The 18,165-nt window shown below is 42.9% G+C and overlaps 1 protein-coding gene across 1 annotated transcript in view; it reads left to right on the top strand.

The window, feature by feature from the left end:
- Positions 1 to 18,165, top strand: part of ANKMY2 (ankyrin repeat and MYND domain containing 2) — a 60,971-nt gene that overhangs the window by 1,212 nt on the left and 41,594 nt on the right. Inside the window, exons 2-3 of the mRNA XM_088453101.1 lie at positions 13,324 to 13,388; positions 17,594 to 17,732. Of these exons, the coding sequence (XP_088309227.1) occupies positions 13,324 to 13,388; positions 17,594 to 17,732 (204 nt within the window). The remainder of the gene's footprint in view (positions 1 to 13,323; positions 13,389 to 17,593; positions 17,733 to 18,165) is intronic.

Below are 18,165 nucleotides of genomic sequence, written 5' to 3'. Positions count from 1 at the left end.
TAATGTGCAGCAACAATGCATTGTGTGTCTGGTGCTAATGGGATTATGTGACCTTTCGAGCTGTGAGCACCAGAGGATTAGAGGCTGACAGACCTTTTGTCTGAAAGCCTAACCCTCAGATATCGTGGCCTTTCACTGTGAGATCCTTCAAGTGTATGTCCACAATACCTACGCTCCTCCCATGTGAAGGAACAGGGGAATTGTTGGGCGGTTGACCACTACACCGCGTATGCTGCCAGATGTTGCCTGCCTATTTTCGTCTCTGTCGGAAATTATAGACTATTTCAGCATGTCTGGTGGATCGCTAATTACTGGTTAATCAAAGCAATAAACTGTTCATTTATCAGGCCGATAACTGAACATTGTATGCCTAGTATAAGTAATAATGGAAATTGTTGTTTGTGAAAGAAGATCACGATGACTCCCGATTGATCGTTGGTGATTTAGCGCTGATATGCTTTGATTGGTTTAGGACAGAGGTTCCCAAACGCTTTCATCAAGGCTCCCCAACAGTTCAGGTTTTAGAGATAGCCATAGATGTACACAGGTGGTTAAATCAAATTGACTGAAGCTTCGTATATACGGAGTGATCAGATAACGATATCGTTGTCTGATTGTCCTGCGCCCTCCCTGGTGTACTGGATGATCGATATCGATCATCCAGCACCCCAACCACAAGCTATCGACCCGCGATCAACGATCACGGGTCCCTTTATTAACCTGGTCGATATCGACCAAGTTGACCTGCATGTCCATATGTGCCCACGCATCGCAGGTCGTTGGTGGGTTGAAAGGGGCCAAAAACTGAACGATAATGATATGAACGATATCGTTCAAATCGTCCAGTTTTGTCGTACCGTGTGTACGCAGCTTGAGGTACTAATTAAGTCACCTGTGCTGAACTAGATATCTCCAAAACCTGGACTGCTGGGGAGCCTTGAGGACCGCGTTTGGGAACCTCTGGTCTAGGACATGGTGACTGAGATCAAATATTTGGTTGCTCTTAGTTACTGCAATTTGCTTCAAGTTAGTAAACTTAGGGTTGGGCTAGGCCCAAAGCCTCTTAGGAATGAAAGGATTAAAGCGTTCCTTATTAAAATTATATATAATGGGGGCATTAACACTGCGGGCACTACTAATGAGGGCACTGCATGGGGGGCACCACTACTGGGGTAATTGTGTAAGGGGCACTACTACTGTGGGCCTTGTGTATGAGGAGCACTAATTTGGGCATTGTGTAAAAGGGGCACCACTGTGTGTCATAACATGAATAAGGGACTTCTGTGTGGCGTAATTCGAATTGGGAATAATGTATTCTAAAGGGAATTACTGTGTGTGGCACAATGTATTATACAGGGTATTACTGCATGTGGCACAATGTATTATACAGGGTAACTGCATGTGGCATAATGTATTGTACAGGGCATTACTGCGTGTGGCATAATGTATTATACATGGCATTACTGCGTGTGGCATAATGTATTATACAGGGCATTACTGCGTGTGGCATAATGTGTTATACAGGCCATTACTGCGTGTGGCATAATGTGTTATAAAGGGCATTACTGTGTAAGACATACTGTGTAAGGTGCATAACTGCACATGGCAATTATTCGCCACGAGGGGAGAGCTTGAGGGATGCCCAGCACTTTCGTAAGTGCTGGGCATGCCCCACAGTGTGATGAATTGGGGGTGTACCGCAAGGACACGCCCCCTTTCCGGAAGCGCTCGCGCTTCCAGCACGTGCAGAGGAACGCCATCTAAAAAAAGTATTTTTTTTATTTTTTTTTTGGGGGGGGGGGGCCGCAACTGGGAACTTTCGCCCTGAGCTCCACAATGTCTAGAACTGGCCCTGGTAACATGCACACCTCATCTATAAAGGTAAAGGTAACTTGCACTCCTCATCTATAAAGGTAAAGGTAACTTGCACTCCTCATCTATAAAGGTAAAGGTAACATGCACTCCTCATCTATAAAGGTAAAGGTAACATGCACACCTCATCTATAAAGGTAAAGGTAACATGCACGCCTCATCTATAGAGGTAACATGCACACCTCATCTATAAAAAGCGCTGGTAGTCATTTTGTACAAATATCTATTAAAATGTGTCCTGTACATTTTATAGGAACTAGTCACATGACATCTGCAGGAGTTTCTATAGGTAAGATTTTCCCATTTATTTCTGTAGGATTAATTTCAATGGGGTTTCTATCATGCAACATAGAAAAACTAGGCTAAAATCAATGAGAGAAAATAAAATGATCACCCTCCCCCACCAACTTCTTAGTCTATCACAGCGTTACACTGGTCTGGTTTCTGGTAAAGCCTGGCAACATGTGCTGGTTTCCACTATTAAACACGATGAGGTTCCCCTGCTTTGCCCAAGCTGGTCAGAGTGGGATAGGAGACTCTGGGTAAAATTGAAAATGGGGAAAAATGCTGTGGTCCGTCCAGGGCTGTCAGTAATGAGATGAGGAGAAAAATTGAGCAAAGGAGCAACAAGTGACAAGTTGCACACATGCCATTCCTCTTTTAGCTTTGTTCTCGGTGGAACGAGATAAGATTCTTGGATGCAAAGACGTTAATCAATCCACAAAAACAAATATCAGTTAAAAAGACATTTATTACAAAGTAAAAGAAGAGGTAAATTATTAACACTTAACTTGATTGTCCGATCATCTACTCGGGACATAAATGGTTTCCTTCCCAGGAGCCCCTCCAATACCTTGGAGCTGGAATCTCGTACATCGAGAGAATGGCGGCTGATTCTATACTGACAAATTACAACTTATATAGGCTGCTCTCTAAGAGAAAACCTTCTACATAAGCATTTTAACAAGTATAAAGATCATGTTTGGAAATGTACATAAATATTAATAGACAGTAGGGAGGCACTGTTGCCTCAATTATGAATGTTGGAAATCTCAACAATTATTTATGGTGTGTATCTAGATTAACTGAAGATAACACAATGTTTATTCAGGATTAAGTATGTCTGGTAAGTGATCTTTGCCCTTTCTTAACTTCTCTCTGTCAAAAACACCTAATGCAATATCTGATTACCTCCTAATGTGTGACCATTATCTAATGCCTGATACATTTATAAAATCACTGCACACAACATGGCTTTCAGCAGCCATTTACTGCACTCCCATTACAAGCTTGGTGACTTTAAAGCAGCATTTTCATGTGGAACCACTCTTTGGTCTGGCTAGTCATTCACCTACTACTAAGAGCAATCAAGAGACAGTGCTGCTCCTCACTAGGGCATAATCGTAGCTGGGATTTAGGGGTCCATTTATCAATAAACTAGCGACCTGCCCTTGCTTCACACGGGAGCAATTTAGAATTTACGGCAATAGTCTTTTTTTTATAAGATTGCCTTGTAGACGACATTAGTTAATGTTCATTCTAGCATCCTGCATGTAATCAGTGAGGAGGGCATATTTTAATTTTGCAGGGTAACATTTTAGACGTTCTGTATCGCTATAGTTCCAGGCGCCCTCCAGCCAGTAGCAGGGGTCGTGTGGTGGCAATGATGCCGCCCAGACAGCATTGCACACCGTACGGCCGCACTGGTCGCACACCCCTAGTTACGGCCCTGTGGTCTGGATCTGGCGTATGGTCCGACTGGTCGCTATCAGAGTTTTTCCCGGGACTTGCGCCCCAGGTTGGCGACTCGGCTCATGTCCGAAGGTGCGACTCGGGTCTTTACGACCCGGGTCACACCTACAAGAAATTGATTGGTTGAGGACAGTAGCGCTTGGAGATGACATAATCTCCAAGTGCCCACTGAATGCCGGAAGACCAGGGTCTGGTGTGAAGGGTGATGACCTTGGGAATAACCTGTGTCATCACCCTTGTGTGAAAGGGGTAACGCCAGCTTCAACACGTGCTGAGATTTTATGTCTGAAAGGGGTTTTATTATTTTATTATTTTGCACATGGTGCCGCAAGATTTCTGCTGCGTCATGCACAGAGGTAAACGCCTTTAAAAAATTGCATAAGAAGAAACCTCTTTATTAGCAGAACACTACATTCATATTTTTAATACTGTACTTGTCCCACTTTTGAAAGCACTGGGGCTATATGATTCCATACATACAGTATACATTGAATGTAGCAGAATAACACAGGATATGGCAGCATAAAACAAAATGGGTACAAGTGGGGTAGACCGAAAAGGCTCACAAGATGCAAGGTAATGAAAGCCCTGCATATGCAAAATACAGGGAGGGGAAGGTGGTGACCCTAAGAGCGATGGGCCGCAGGCGGGCAGTGCAGAGGAGGTAATCTGGAGTGACACAGGAGGGGGTGAGATAGGCATCGGACTCTTTTAGCCCTGGGAATGTTCTTATCTGGGCATCTGTAGCCATGAAGCAAGATGTTTTCAATTGCATCTAATGTCCTACATAGGATTATAAAGCCTGTTACTGTAGCAGAACAATCTGTGTCTGTTGCCAGCCGGTGTGTTTGTGTTTTATGACGAGACGGCATTATGTAGATAATCTCCGATAACCCGGGAATACCCGACTCCTTTCAATCATAATTCTTTAATCAAATGTTCTGCAGCTGGGCTGAGTCTAACGTTGGTATTATAAAATCTAATTAGTGTTTGAGTTCTTTAGTTTGCAGAAATATTTTGTCTAATGGGCGAAAACAAAGTAGTCACTAACGAGACCCTCGGCACGTTACCGAGAGAGCTAGAAGGCTCATCTGGGATAAAACTCCCTCTGGAGAGTGCCTGCTGCAAGATTAATGGCCGTTATCCCAGAGTACGAGGCTGGATTCAGAGCTATAACTGTGCAGAGCGGTCAGAAAATAAGCCCTGACATCTCTGCATGCTCATCGTTTTATTATTATAGACTCCAGAACATTGTCCAGCACTCGGTCCAGTCATTGTATGATAAAAAAAAAAATAGAATCTACGAAAAATAAAACTCCATTTACATAATACTAAAGGGTGTTTCTCTGTGGGACGCGCGGGACATTTACATACATTTTAAGTACGTAGTGTTCATCCTGGCACCCTGCACCTGTCGCAACCTATGCAGTTGGCTGGGGTGTCGCTCTCTGCTCTGGTGCTTCTAGCACACTCGTCTGATGCAACAAACTGAGATACAGACCAGACTTGTGCTACAAGCACCAGAGCAGAGAAGAAAAGAATTCACTACAGTAAAACATTCCTTCTGGAATTTTTGAGAACTGTATAATGCACGGGACTCTCTCTGAAGTAAAAAACTGCTTCAAACAAACGAAGACCTTTTTGATAGCGTAGAGGTTGTAGGTAGAACACTGAGTGAGTGAAGTATAGTAACTGAGGGGCCTATTCATGATGTTAACTACAGTGGTCCGAACGGACCCCAGTAATTAACATTCTAACTCGCCGCGGCTGCCGGAGCAATCAATCATTGCTCCGGCACGGTGACAACTGATGCGAAATCTGCTGCCCCCACGAGCGGCTTCACTGCTCCTTTCCGGAGGTCACACATGGGCACAAGAGCCCCGGCGGAAGGAGCCGGACAGGGGTGGAGGGATCTGAAAGGATCCCTCTTCACAACCCGGACCTCCTTCCCATAGGGAAGGAGTGGGTTGCGAGTCTGGGCAAAATATATAATATTTTCGGAACTTGATTAATTCTGTCACCATACTAGTGTATGGGGACAGCGGGCCGTTCCGCAAGAAGAAGGTAAGCAGGAGATATCTGTGATACTAGTGTATGGGGACAGCGGGACATTCCGCCAGAGGAAGTGAAAATGTGCATTTTCACCTGCTTTTGTAAAAATTAAGTGATGATGATGAATAGGCCCCTGAGCCACAAATAGTAACTACAGTGTATCTTCCCCCTACAACGAACAGGATAGGTACCTTGGCTTGATCAATATCTGTCCGTTGTCTGGATAGAAGTATAACCCAATTGGACAGAGCTTGAGCAATCATGTGACGCATGGTTACCACAGCCTGGCTGTCAGGTAATACCATTGTACACAGATGGCTTATCCCAATAGTACATGTACCAGGTTCTGTCAAAATCTAGGTGGCGCACTGGTACTTCAGGATGTCCAATCGGTTGTGGCTGTCTACAGTTATTCAAAATACACCTGTAAGAGTAATAGACAATTTGTGTATTGTGAGTACCTGCATCTCTAATCATTTAGCTAGTCTGTGAGTGGAAGATGTGAATGAGCATGTGTCATGTAATTTGATTTCCAAAATAAACGTTTCTAATGCGTGCTTATATAAAACAACTGCTCTCTACAGACAATATACTTGTCCGATTTTACAAGCATTCGCACATAGAGGCTTGGTCACAAAGCTGAATCTGGCCTCTCCACAATTACAGCACAAGCGGAATTATCCACCTTCTGTTAGGCTTGGCTATAATCACTGCATGTTCATCTCTTTTAATTATGTCAAGTGTGGCTTACTGATTTCACAACCACTGAGTAACACTGTCCTAAAAAAAATTTTTTTTTTAAATATTAATTTTTTTTTCCCTTGATGGAAAAACATTTTGTTTAATACATGAAATAAAATAAAAATGTGCTGTTGAAACATGTACTGTGTGTGTGTGTGTGTGTGTATGTATATATATATTCAAACAACAAAAGAAAATATATGATTTTCACAGTGCACAGATGGTACCTAAATATTTAGATTCCAAGTGTTTCTCTGAGTTAATATTAAAACATGACTTTTATTAGGTATTGCTTAAAATAATGGTGGTGAGGTCTCTAGTATAAGGCGAAATATTGTTAAAATCAGTAGATATAGTTAGAAAGTGTATACATATGTAGAAAAAATTAGAAAAGTGATTAAAATATCACCTGGTCCGGACTGTTACACGTTGTTAAATATATGTCCCTAGTACTGGAATAGGGTGACTTGTAATCTTTATTGATATCAAATTTTACATGTACCAGGATTACACTTAAGGGAGGAAAGAGTAGGAAAAATGGAAGATATATATAAGGTATATATGTACTATCAGTATAGTCTTAATATTGTTCAATCTATATCTTTCCCATTTCCACAGCGTTTAGATGTTATAATAAATAATGCACATGTAGGTAATCACGAAGTAAAAGGGGGGAGAGCAGTATAGATGGAAGATCAGTGTTTTATAAAGTATTTTCAGTAGGATTTCAGTGCTGTTAAATCAGTATCTATCCTATTTCCACAATATTTAAATTTGATTCTGAATGGTATTCAGAAAAAATTGCTTTCATTCAGCAATGATGTTGGATTTTATTGCTGAGTATTGAAGGCTTTTATCTCTATTTAATCAAACTGCTCACATCTAGAGCTTATCAGCAACTGAATTACCTCAAGTATTATATTTTAGGTATATAACATTCACAGACTTATTAATAATTGATATAGAATGTGACTGGCTGCTGGTTTCAGTGTTATTCTGTAATAAGTGTCTAGGACTTTTAATATCTTGTCCTGTTACAGCGTTGAATTGATGACTCAGTCAGGTTTGATGTGCTCGTATTTCACAGTTTCTGCTCTTCAAATCAATGATAATAAATGAATGGTATCATATATATTGCCAGTGACATTACACCTATTGACTCTGTATATCCCCCTGCAATTACTACATGCGTTTCTGAGTATGGTAATATTAGAAGACTCAGACTATATTGGCAGTGTTACATACATCTACAATGTTGCAGTGTTGTAACAAACAGTCCAGATTTATACAATGTGCTCATGTCTCATTGCCGGCTTCTCCTGCGCTAGCGGAACTATAATTCAGTTCGTCCGCTTACAGCATCACATTGTTATTAGTATGCATCGTCCCCTTAAGGCCCAGTACAACAATAGGGTGATTTTATCAGTAACGTATGTAGCATGTATTGGTGCTACAGTCCGGCGGCAGCGTGCTTGCCGACGCGCGTTTCGCCGATAGCTGCTTTCTCAGGGCAGTGCAACCAGAGCATCTGCCGTATCCTGTTTTTATCCCCCCTAGTGGAGTTCCATTGGTAAATTTGAATTTGCCTCTCTGCAATGCCGTTTTGATTGGTTCCCCTGCGGGCTCTATGGTATGATACTCTATCAGGCTTGTTAATTACAAACGAGTGTGTTTAGCAAATTAGTGAGGTAATATTCATATTTGCATAATTCAAATATGATTACAGCATTATAATTTTAACATTAAATTGTCACGATATTGTTAGTTCTTATAACACTTATATATAGTATGATTAAAAAGTCTATTTAACATTAACCCCTTATTAATTGGACAATTATCTTATAAGTCTCAAATATATTTTAAATATCTATTTAATCAATATGAAAACAGTCATATATTAATACTATACATTATAGGGCATGTTTGATTGTATTAGGATATATCTAGATCTATATTGTCTTCCATGTGCTTTTAAAAGGCCATTAATTCCCTAATTGATGTTTAGAAATCTTGTTTCCTCCATAATAATGCTTGTGGTATTCATTAATGCCATTAAGGCAAAACAGAGTATTTAAATTAAATAACAAGATAAACTTTTTTAAAATATTTACACTTATAAATACATATGTGTAAAACACCTGCAAGACCAATGAACCTATAAACAGGTTTTACGATGACAAAAAAATAAAAATATATGTGTGTGTGTGTGTGTGTTTTTCTAAATGTAGATAACATCTCTCAAAATTAAACAAAAGTATTATCTTTATACCCACTTATTAGGTTGCTGATATATTCCACTTCTAATTTATGAAATAAATACTAATATCTAATCACAGGAAAGTGAAATTGAAGGGGGGAAAAAACCAAAAAGTGAATAAAACATGCAAATTAAAGTGCTTAAAGAAAATCCTAATAAATATACTAAAAGTGAAAAAATTATATTAACAGACCAGATTAGTATCTAATAAATATTACATTGTTATTGATCTATGTCAAATTTCTATTATTAATAAATAAATTCCTCTTATCTTCAGTGATTTAATGAATTCAGCCAGTTTGCTGGTTTATTATCATTAGTGTTACATACCTGAAAAGTATATTATCTGTCTAATATTTTCGTGATTTCATATATATGATTAAATCTATATGACAGATATGAAATATAATATAAATATTAACAAGAAATAATTGCTGATATGTTAGTGTCAACTAAACCTATAAAGTGAAATGAAAAACAAAATAATAATATTTTGGTGCAATAGTATTGATGCAGCATATTAATATTCAAAAATAACTAATAGTTATTATGTGATTACTAAACCTATATTGTGAAATAATATGTTAGTGCAACCATCCACTTTTTATACAATATGGACTGATCAATTAATATAGTGATATAATGAAACTTAAATATCATACTAAATATGTGATTGTATAAATTAGTCAAATATATATATATATATATATATATAATATTATATCCTGAGATTATCATCTACCGACCCTCCCACATAACCTCACCTCCCACTATTTCTTTATCGATTGATGGCACAACTATCTCCTCTAGCCCCAAAGTGTGCTGTCTTGGAGTTATCCGCGAATCATCCCTCTCCTTCAAACTACACATTCAACACCTCTCACAGTCCTGTCATTTCCATCTTAAAAATATTTCCAGGATCAGACCCTTTCTCACCCAGGATGCTACTAAGACCTTAATACACTCACTGGTCATCTCCAGATTGGATTACTGTAACCTTCTCATATCTGGCCTCCCCAACTCCCATCTCTCTCCACTTCAGTCTGTCCTCAATGTTGCCGCTCGACTCATCTTTCTCTCCAAACGCTCTTCATCTGCCTCCCCTCTCCTACAAGCCCTCCACTGGCTCCCCTTCAGAACCCAATTCAAGGTTCTCACACTCGCTTACAAAGCCCTCACACACTCCTCTCCCATTTACATCTGACCTCATCTCCCTTCACTCTCCTGTCCACCCTCTTCATTCAACAAATGCACACCACCTCTCATGCCAACTGATTACTTCCTCCCATTCCTGCCTCCAAGACTTTCTGGTGTTCCCCACCTTTGGAACTCTTTCCCTCTCCCCAGCAGACTCTCTACAATCCTTCAAACGGGCTCTCAAGACCCACTACTTCATCAATGCTTTCCAGCTCTCATCCTAACTTGCTACTACATGCTCCCTCCTCCCTGTCTTCCCCATCTGCATCATGCCCGTTTGTCTGCCCCTCCCCTTGAGAATGTAAGCTCTTGCGAGCAGGGCCCTCTACCCTCTTGTTCTTCTCCTTACTTTATGTTCATCTACTTCTTACTCACCACTAGGACACCTAACACTTGGTGCCTATGCTTTGTTGCTTAATTGGGTGTTATGGCCACCTATGTATCAATGTATATTATCCATGTCCTTGTCCTTCATTGTATTGTATTTTACTGTAAGTCACTTTTTGGTTATGTACCTTGTAAGGCGCTGCGGAACACTTGTGGCGCCATATAAATAAACAATATATTTAATCTTTAAGGTGTATTTCATAAGCTGGATATTTAGCTAAAGTCAATGTATGCTGAAGAGAATGTAATCTATATTATATATCTATAGTCGCCATGTTCTCTTGTCGTCGTTTTGCACCATCCCTGCAGCTTTGGCATTGTTGACACCTGTAACCGCGGTGGATGGTCTCCCAGAATGCGCTTCATCAGTCACTCGCGTAATACCCTCTTTTGAAGTGCTTCCAACACCGAAATTCTGCAGCACGGCTGATTGTTTCTCCACCGTATCTTGCCGTCATGAGTTTCATTTACGCTTTTTTCCAAGTTTAACACAAAATTTAATCACAACTCTCTGATGTAATCTCTCAGACACGTTTTCCTCATCCGCCACGATGAAACGTGTGAAGATCTTTCACTCGCTGTGACCAAACATAGACAACTACAGCAGTCCAACCGCAGGTTTAGACACATCGATGAACTTCACAATGACCAGCGTTGCCACGTCTACCTATGGGACAGAAAACAGAGGGAGTCTCATTACTTTTCAATCAGCCCCCGTATATTGCATATATGGGTTTGGAGGCTGTGTTTCCTACATGCCCATTAGCCATTGCGTGAAGTTTGACATGCATGCCAAGATTAAATGTAAGAAGCATTTTGTAAAAAACAACATGTTGAGAACATACACCACTGATATTGTGTAGGTTCTCCTCGTGCCACCAAAACCATTCTGACTCTTCAAGGGTCTACAAGACCTCTGAAGGTGCCCTGTGTTATCTGGCATCAAGACCTTGGCAGCATATCCTTTAAGTCCTGTATGTTCCGTGGTGAGGCCTCATAGGCTCTGATTTGTTTTTCCAGCACATCCTCATAGATGCTCGATCGGATTGAGAACTGGGGAATTTGGAGGCCAAGTCAACACCTTGAACTATTTGTCATCTTCCTCAAACTGTTCCTGTGTTGCAGGGCGCATTATCCTACTGAACGATGCCACTGCTATTAGGGAATACCATTGCCATGAAGGGGTGCACTTGGTCTGCAACAAAGGTTAGGTAGGTGGTACGTGTCAAAGTAACATCCACATGAATGGCAGGACCGAAGGTTTCACAGCAGAACATTGCCTATGCCGGCTTGCCCTTTTCCCATCATGCATCCTGTGGCCATTTCTTGCCCAGGTAAACTACGCACACGTTCCCAGTCATCCACAAGAAGTTAAAGATAATGTGATTCATCAGACCAGGCCGCCTTCTTCCATTGCTCCATGGTCCAGTCTGACACTCCATCCCCATTGTAGGCACTTTGGCGATGGACAGGGGTCAGCATGTGGCAGTCTGCCCATAGATTCTAAGCTCCACCGGGGACTGATGTGGATGACTAAATATTCCCTGTAATGTGTCTCACAATATATATAAATATAAAAAAATAGATATCTCTATCTAGATATCTAGTAACATAAAAAGAAGACTCGGCCTGACATTCCCCCTCAGTAAGTGACATGCAGGCTGGATTCTGTGAGTGGAGTTCCCAGCATCATGGAAATTTCCCTGAAGGCCTCACATAAGCCCTAGCTGGTTCTCCAGTCATTTTCAAAACCAGTTTTGAAGGGTGCCAGAGCGTGGAAGGAACTGAGGGCCTGATTCAGACCCACTCGCAAGCGGCTGTCCGCTCGCAAGTGGGTCGATGGTGTGCACTGCGCACGACGGCGGGAGCTCCGTCGTGCGCATGCGCCAGACGCGACGAGCGAAGGACTTTCCTTCGCTCGTTGTGTCTGATCAAAGGGGGCGTGCTGTCGATGTTGATTGACAGCACGCCCCCTTTGGTGGGCGTGCCGGGGGCGTGCCTCCCAGAAGGGGGTGTTCCCAAGGGAACGCCTACCGTCAGAAGCCGGCCCACTGACATCACTAGTGATGTCAGTGGGAGTGATTTTGGCTCTGATAGAGCCAAAATCACTCCGGGCCTTGCGGTTGAGAAACTCAACCGCAGGCTCTGGCTCGCAGTGGCGATGGTCAAGACCATCGCGGCCATCAACCTGCACGCTCGTATAGGCTGTGGGTGGTGACCCACAGCTATACGAGCGTCCAGGAGGACGCTCCATAATTATGGAGGACGGCCCTCATTCAGAACGTGCGCTTTGCTCAGAGCGTCCGGCTCCGAATGAGGGCCTGAATTCCTAGTTTGACACAATGGCGATCATTCATTCATTGTGCATAATATAATAAAGACCAGGGGCGTAACTAGGTATTTTAAGGCCCCATAGCAAAAGTTTGTAAGGGCCCCTATGTACCACCCAATGGTGAAAAATGTATATAACACAATCACTATAGAGAATATTGAAAAAATATGAAAATCTTGTGATACTTAAACCTACAGGATTAAAGCAAAAACCAATACAAACTGGGTAACAGTGATGCTTTACCACAAAGTGCCAAGTGACCTACAGTAAGCAAAACAAATAGGATTTGCTTAGGATTCATTTCACTCGGAAGAGAACATTTTATTCAGGACGCTTCTTCCTAAGCTGGGCTGTATAGAGGACGCAGACCAGGAGTGAGCATGGTGTTCTTGGGCAGGTTGTTTTCTAGAAACTGTAGCGAACATTCTGATTTAATAATTGAAGGTGATCACATTGGTAAAAGTTCCAGGATGGTATACAGTGAGCAAACATAGACAAAATTACAACCCTAAAAAGGCAATAACTAATGTTTTTTTTATACATTATTAAGCACAATGGTGCGTACCAAACGTTTTGTTATTTTGAAGACCATAAATGTTTGATCAAACCATCATTGTTTAGTCGATACCACTTAAAAGTACTTACGTTGTTGTTGTTGGGGGGAGGGGGAGCTGTCCAGCATGTTTAAATAAAATAAACTACATTTATGTGTATTTTTTGTTCCTTCCGACAGGCAATGTGCAAGAAGCGGTGAGACTACTGGGTAGTAAAGATGTTCGGGTGAACTGTTTGGATGAGGTAAGAGACTTCGATGTTATCACTGTACAGCTGGGGACAGATGGCGCCTTAGGAATTTTAAGGCTCATTAATGGAATTGTTCAAGTAAAAAAAATAAAACTTCTGCACTTCTAGTTTTATTTGCCGTTTACTTCTATTTTGACACTGCAGTATTAATACTCTTTAGTACTTTCACCCTTGTTGAATCCATTAGATCTGCTTAACTTATGCTGGTTACACACTTAAATGACCAGTCAGCAGACCGATCTGCTGTCCCAGCGGCCGATTTGTGAGCTATACACACTTACCAAGCGGTTGCTCTATGTGTCTGAGCTGACTTCACAACTGGGTGGGAATTTAAATTTGCCCTGCCCTGTTGTGACGTCCGTGTCGGCGGTCCCTGAAGCCAGTCTTTGGGCGGTCAGCAAGTTGCCCGTACACCCAGCCAGATGTATCTAGATATCTGCAAGATATAACAACATCGACTGTGCTGCAGGGCCGACCTAAAATGACTGTGAATGATTCCGTTGGCAGACACATGGGGCGTACGCACCCGCCGATGCACTCGCGATAACTCATTCGTCCATTAAACTAATGATATATTGACAAGTGTGTACCCTGGTTAATACTCAGAACTTTAGGGTAAGTGTCTCCATATAAGTATATTGCAGTCAGTATGTGGTTGATGATGGGCAATGTCACCCCGTGTATAGCAGTCATCTCGGGAACAACTGCCCCAGGCTGAGTACAGCTGAAATGAGAGAGTTGATCATCTGTAAGCCCAGATTCTGCATCTAAAGCTTGTAATTATCAGGTTGTTCAACCGATATCCGCTGATCGGCCCAATAATAGCCATATAGGTGTGTATGCAGGAGTGTTAGCCGATAAATGGCTTCAAACGTTCGGTCTGATCGGGAGGTCGCATCTTATAAGCTGCTTTAAAAGTTGAGATGCCCGACCTACCGACAGTGAGCTAAACATTGCATAGTGGGCCTGATTCAGAGCCGAACGCTCTCACCAGAGCGCTCGCTCTGAATCAGGGCCCTCCTCCATGAAAATGGAGCGTCCTCCTGGACGCTCGCATAGCTGTGGGTGACCACCCACAGCTATAGCAAGCGTCCATGATGATGGTCGCTATGGTCAAGACCATCGCGACCATCGGGCTTGCGACGGATACCCTGCGGTAGGGTCTCGCTGCCGCAAGCCCTGGAGTGATTTTGGCTGTATCCGAGCTAAAATCACTCCCACTGACATCACTAGTGATGTCAGTGGGGCCGGCTTCAGACGGTAGGCGTTCCCATGGGAACGCCTCCGTCTGGCAGCCACGCCCCCGGCACGCCCACCAAAGGGCCAATCAACATCAACAGCACGCCCCCTTTGGTGCGAGACCTGGAGCGACGGAGAGCCCGTCGCTATCCGGGTCTCGCGCATGCGCACGACGGAGCTCCCTCCGTTGTGCGCATGCGCAGTGGGGCAACATCGACCCGCTTGCGAGCGTCCTGCGCTCGCGAGCGGGTCTGAATGACCCCCAGTGTGTGCTGGGTGCACGCTGATCGTATAATCCCTCCTAGGATCGGAGCATTTATCTGATCTGCAGTGTGATCTGCGCAGTTTGTGTGAGGCTGAAGTTAACAAATCGCATCACTGAGGTCCTCTGATAATCTGCGCCTGCCATAGCGCTGGTACAAGTTTTGTTGTGGCGGCCGATGGTGCGACTATAGACGTACTAGCGTTGTTGCCAGTGGGCGTCTCAGTAAGAAATCATCGGTCGTGGCATTAGCGTAAAGTCGCTGCTATGCGTCCACCTCTGCTCGACGACTGTGGAGGGCTTCTTTTACGGGAGCTGCTGATTAATTTTAAAGTCAAAGTTAATATTCATTGCCCTATTACAGCAGTTCCCATGACAACTCAGAGTTATGACATGCTTCACGCTGGCTGCCCAGTAATTCTGTGAACAATCACTCCGGCAATTTGTCTGCCTCCTATGTGCTTTTATCTTAAAGGAAATCGTGGGGTTTTGAGAGCTCGGTGCCTTAGTAGACAAATCTCTTTCCTGCTGATCTTTTCATACATATTACTTGCCACCGCTAACAAGTGCGATGTGATGGAAGACGCTGGAGATTGGGTGGGTGTGGGGTTAATGTTTACTTATGCCGCATCAGGCAAATAAATAATGGAGGCATCACCACGGCCGACTATTAAAAAGGTTTTTGCAGAGTATAAAATTTGAATACAACTAAAATTAGCGATGACCATAGTATGAGGAGTAATATATTTAGATTTTGCTTCTTTCTATGGCCTTTCAAAGCATAGGAGAATTAGATTTGTGGAATTGCTAAATCTTGTATATTGAATCAATAAAAGCAAGTTGGCCGTACGAACTTCGATTCACGTGGAGAGGAGTTTCAGCTCCAAATCCTTCCAGCAGCTCTCTCCACCATATAACTCTGAGGGGTATATTCACTATACCAGTGAGTTGTTTAGGCTTGCTTAGCATTTATTTCTATTGCGGTTTTAAATCACTTTGACAACCCACTGGTTAGTAAATAGACCCCTGTAGCTTCCTGCTCGCTCCATTCCCCCCCTCACATCATGTCACTGCCCGTGTCACATGCAGCCCTGTCCTCACTGATACATCACTCATCTGCTGATATACTCTGTGCTGCTGGGGGAACCTGCTCCTCCCACTATATAACTCCCAGTCTGTGGTTTCCTGCTGCCTCCATTCCCCTCCTCACATCCTGTCACTGCTCCTGTTGCATGCAGCCCTATCCTCACTGACACATCACTCATCTCCTGACATACTCTGTGCTGCTGGGGGAACCTGCTCCTCCCACTATATAACGCCCAGTCTGTGGCTTCCTGCTTCCTCCATTCCCTTTCTCTCATCATGTCACTGCTCCTGTCACATGCAGCCCTATCCTTTATAACACAAAATTAATCTCCTAATATACTCTGTGCTGCTGAGAACCCTGCTCCTTCCACTGAGGAAGATAAATGTCCCCCTTTGCAGCGGAGCGTCACAGCGCAGAGCATTTATATAGTTTTGTTTCGGATGGGGAGTGACCACGCTTCCCAGATTTGGGAGTCTGACACCTGCGCCTCTCACAAGGCCTTTATATTTTAATCCAAAAAGGATGTTCTTTGTAAGCAAATGATAAATTGTCAGGAAGAACTACTTCGTATAGCGGACAATACGTTGAACAATGCAGAGCGTTACAGAGCCCCTGATTTTCTAGTTCACACTCTTAATGTGCCTATAGTAACAGAATAGGGAAACGCTGTGTGACAATGATTTCATTTACAAAATCTTCTAGTATTATACGCGGGATACATTCAGTATCCCGACAAAGGGGATGCCGGCACTTACAATACCGGCGCAGGAATCATGATACCCGTCAGAATTCCGGCGCCGGCACCCCGAATGTAAGTATTATGTTATAGCTGTATGTAGTCATTAAGTAGACATTCAGAATGTCAACACCAGCCACAATGTCGACATTACAGGGTTAAGCTGCAGTTGGGTTTAGGGCTCTAACAGTATAAAAACCTTACGTCAACATGGCGACTGTCAGACCATGCCGGCATTTTTTACCACACCCGTTATAACACACACACACACACACACACACACACACACACACGGTTCAATCCAATTAGCCGCGATGTGCTCGCTGGTGCAAGTCACCACGGCAACAGCAAGATGAGGTGCCGGTGTCAGCCTCTTAACGCCGTGGCAACGGAAACTCGCACCCTTCGTGACTAATTGCATTGACCCCATAATGTACATACAGGTAGGACATCAATAAATAAATATATCTATGAATCTAACTGTCCGGCGTTTCACCATACACTATAAATAGAGTAACCGTAAAGATCAGTAAGCACTCGCCAAATAATGATAAATAACAGAGGTTGATCATTTGGTATATGGGGTACAGGGGACTAAATGTGGGGGACAAGTTGGAGGGTCAGTAAGACACAGATTCACTTTTCCGCTGCTACCTTAGATTGTGGCCACTCCTAAATTTGCATAATTAGTCCTTTTACATCAAGGGCCAAATATATGTACGACGGTGATTATTAGCTTATTATACGTTCTGGAAAAGTTTTTTTTCGTGTTCTCATTTAACTCTTAATGGAGCATCTGCTAGAAAACGAGGCTGCACAATCTGTGTGTTCTCTATAATTGTACAGTGACTGATGGCGTCTTCTGTCTCTTACAGCATGGTATGACCCCTCTCATGCACGCAGCCTACAAGGGGAAGGTGGATATGTGTAACCTGCTGTTACAGCACGGCGCAGATGTAAACTGTAACGAGCATGAACACGGATACACGGCACTGATGTTTGCTTGTCTTTCAGGTATTGTGCGTTGTACATCGGACTCTGCGTCATTTCATTTTGTGCTGATAAATATGCCCCTTAGTGCTCTGTGTGATTTTATCACAATCCGCATTTCAAAGGTAGGTGGGGTGTGACTAATTGGCATTGCGATATTTCAGTACAACGCAAGGATGTATTAAATATCTCATGCATGGATAGAGCGTGAGAGAATGCTCTGTCCATGTGAATCCTCTCCCCACTCTTCTCCTGTGCAGCTACGTTTGCATTTATCTCCGTTCAGGTGATCGGTGAGCTCCTCGGTGATCTGGTCATCTGATGGCTATGCATGACCCCGGTCATCAGATCCCTGCAGTAAACTGAGGATGCTGCCAGGACTTCACAGCATCTCCATTTACCGATCAAATGGCCAGGTCACTGATCACCTGAACGGAGCTAGGGGCCTGATTCAGAC

Source organism: Taudactylus pleione, unplaced genomic scaffold (genome assembly GCF_031769625.1).
Source record: "Taudactylus pleione unplaced genomic scaffold, aTauple2 ptg000571l, whole genome shotgun sequence".
In the NCBI taxonomy this organism is placed as follows: domain Eukaryota; kingdom Metazoa; phylum Chordata; class Amphibia; order Anura; family Myobatrachidae; genus Taudactylus; species Taudactylus pleione.
Note: the sequence above shows the minus strand (reverse complement) of the source record. Positions and strands in the feature narration are given on the sequence as shown.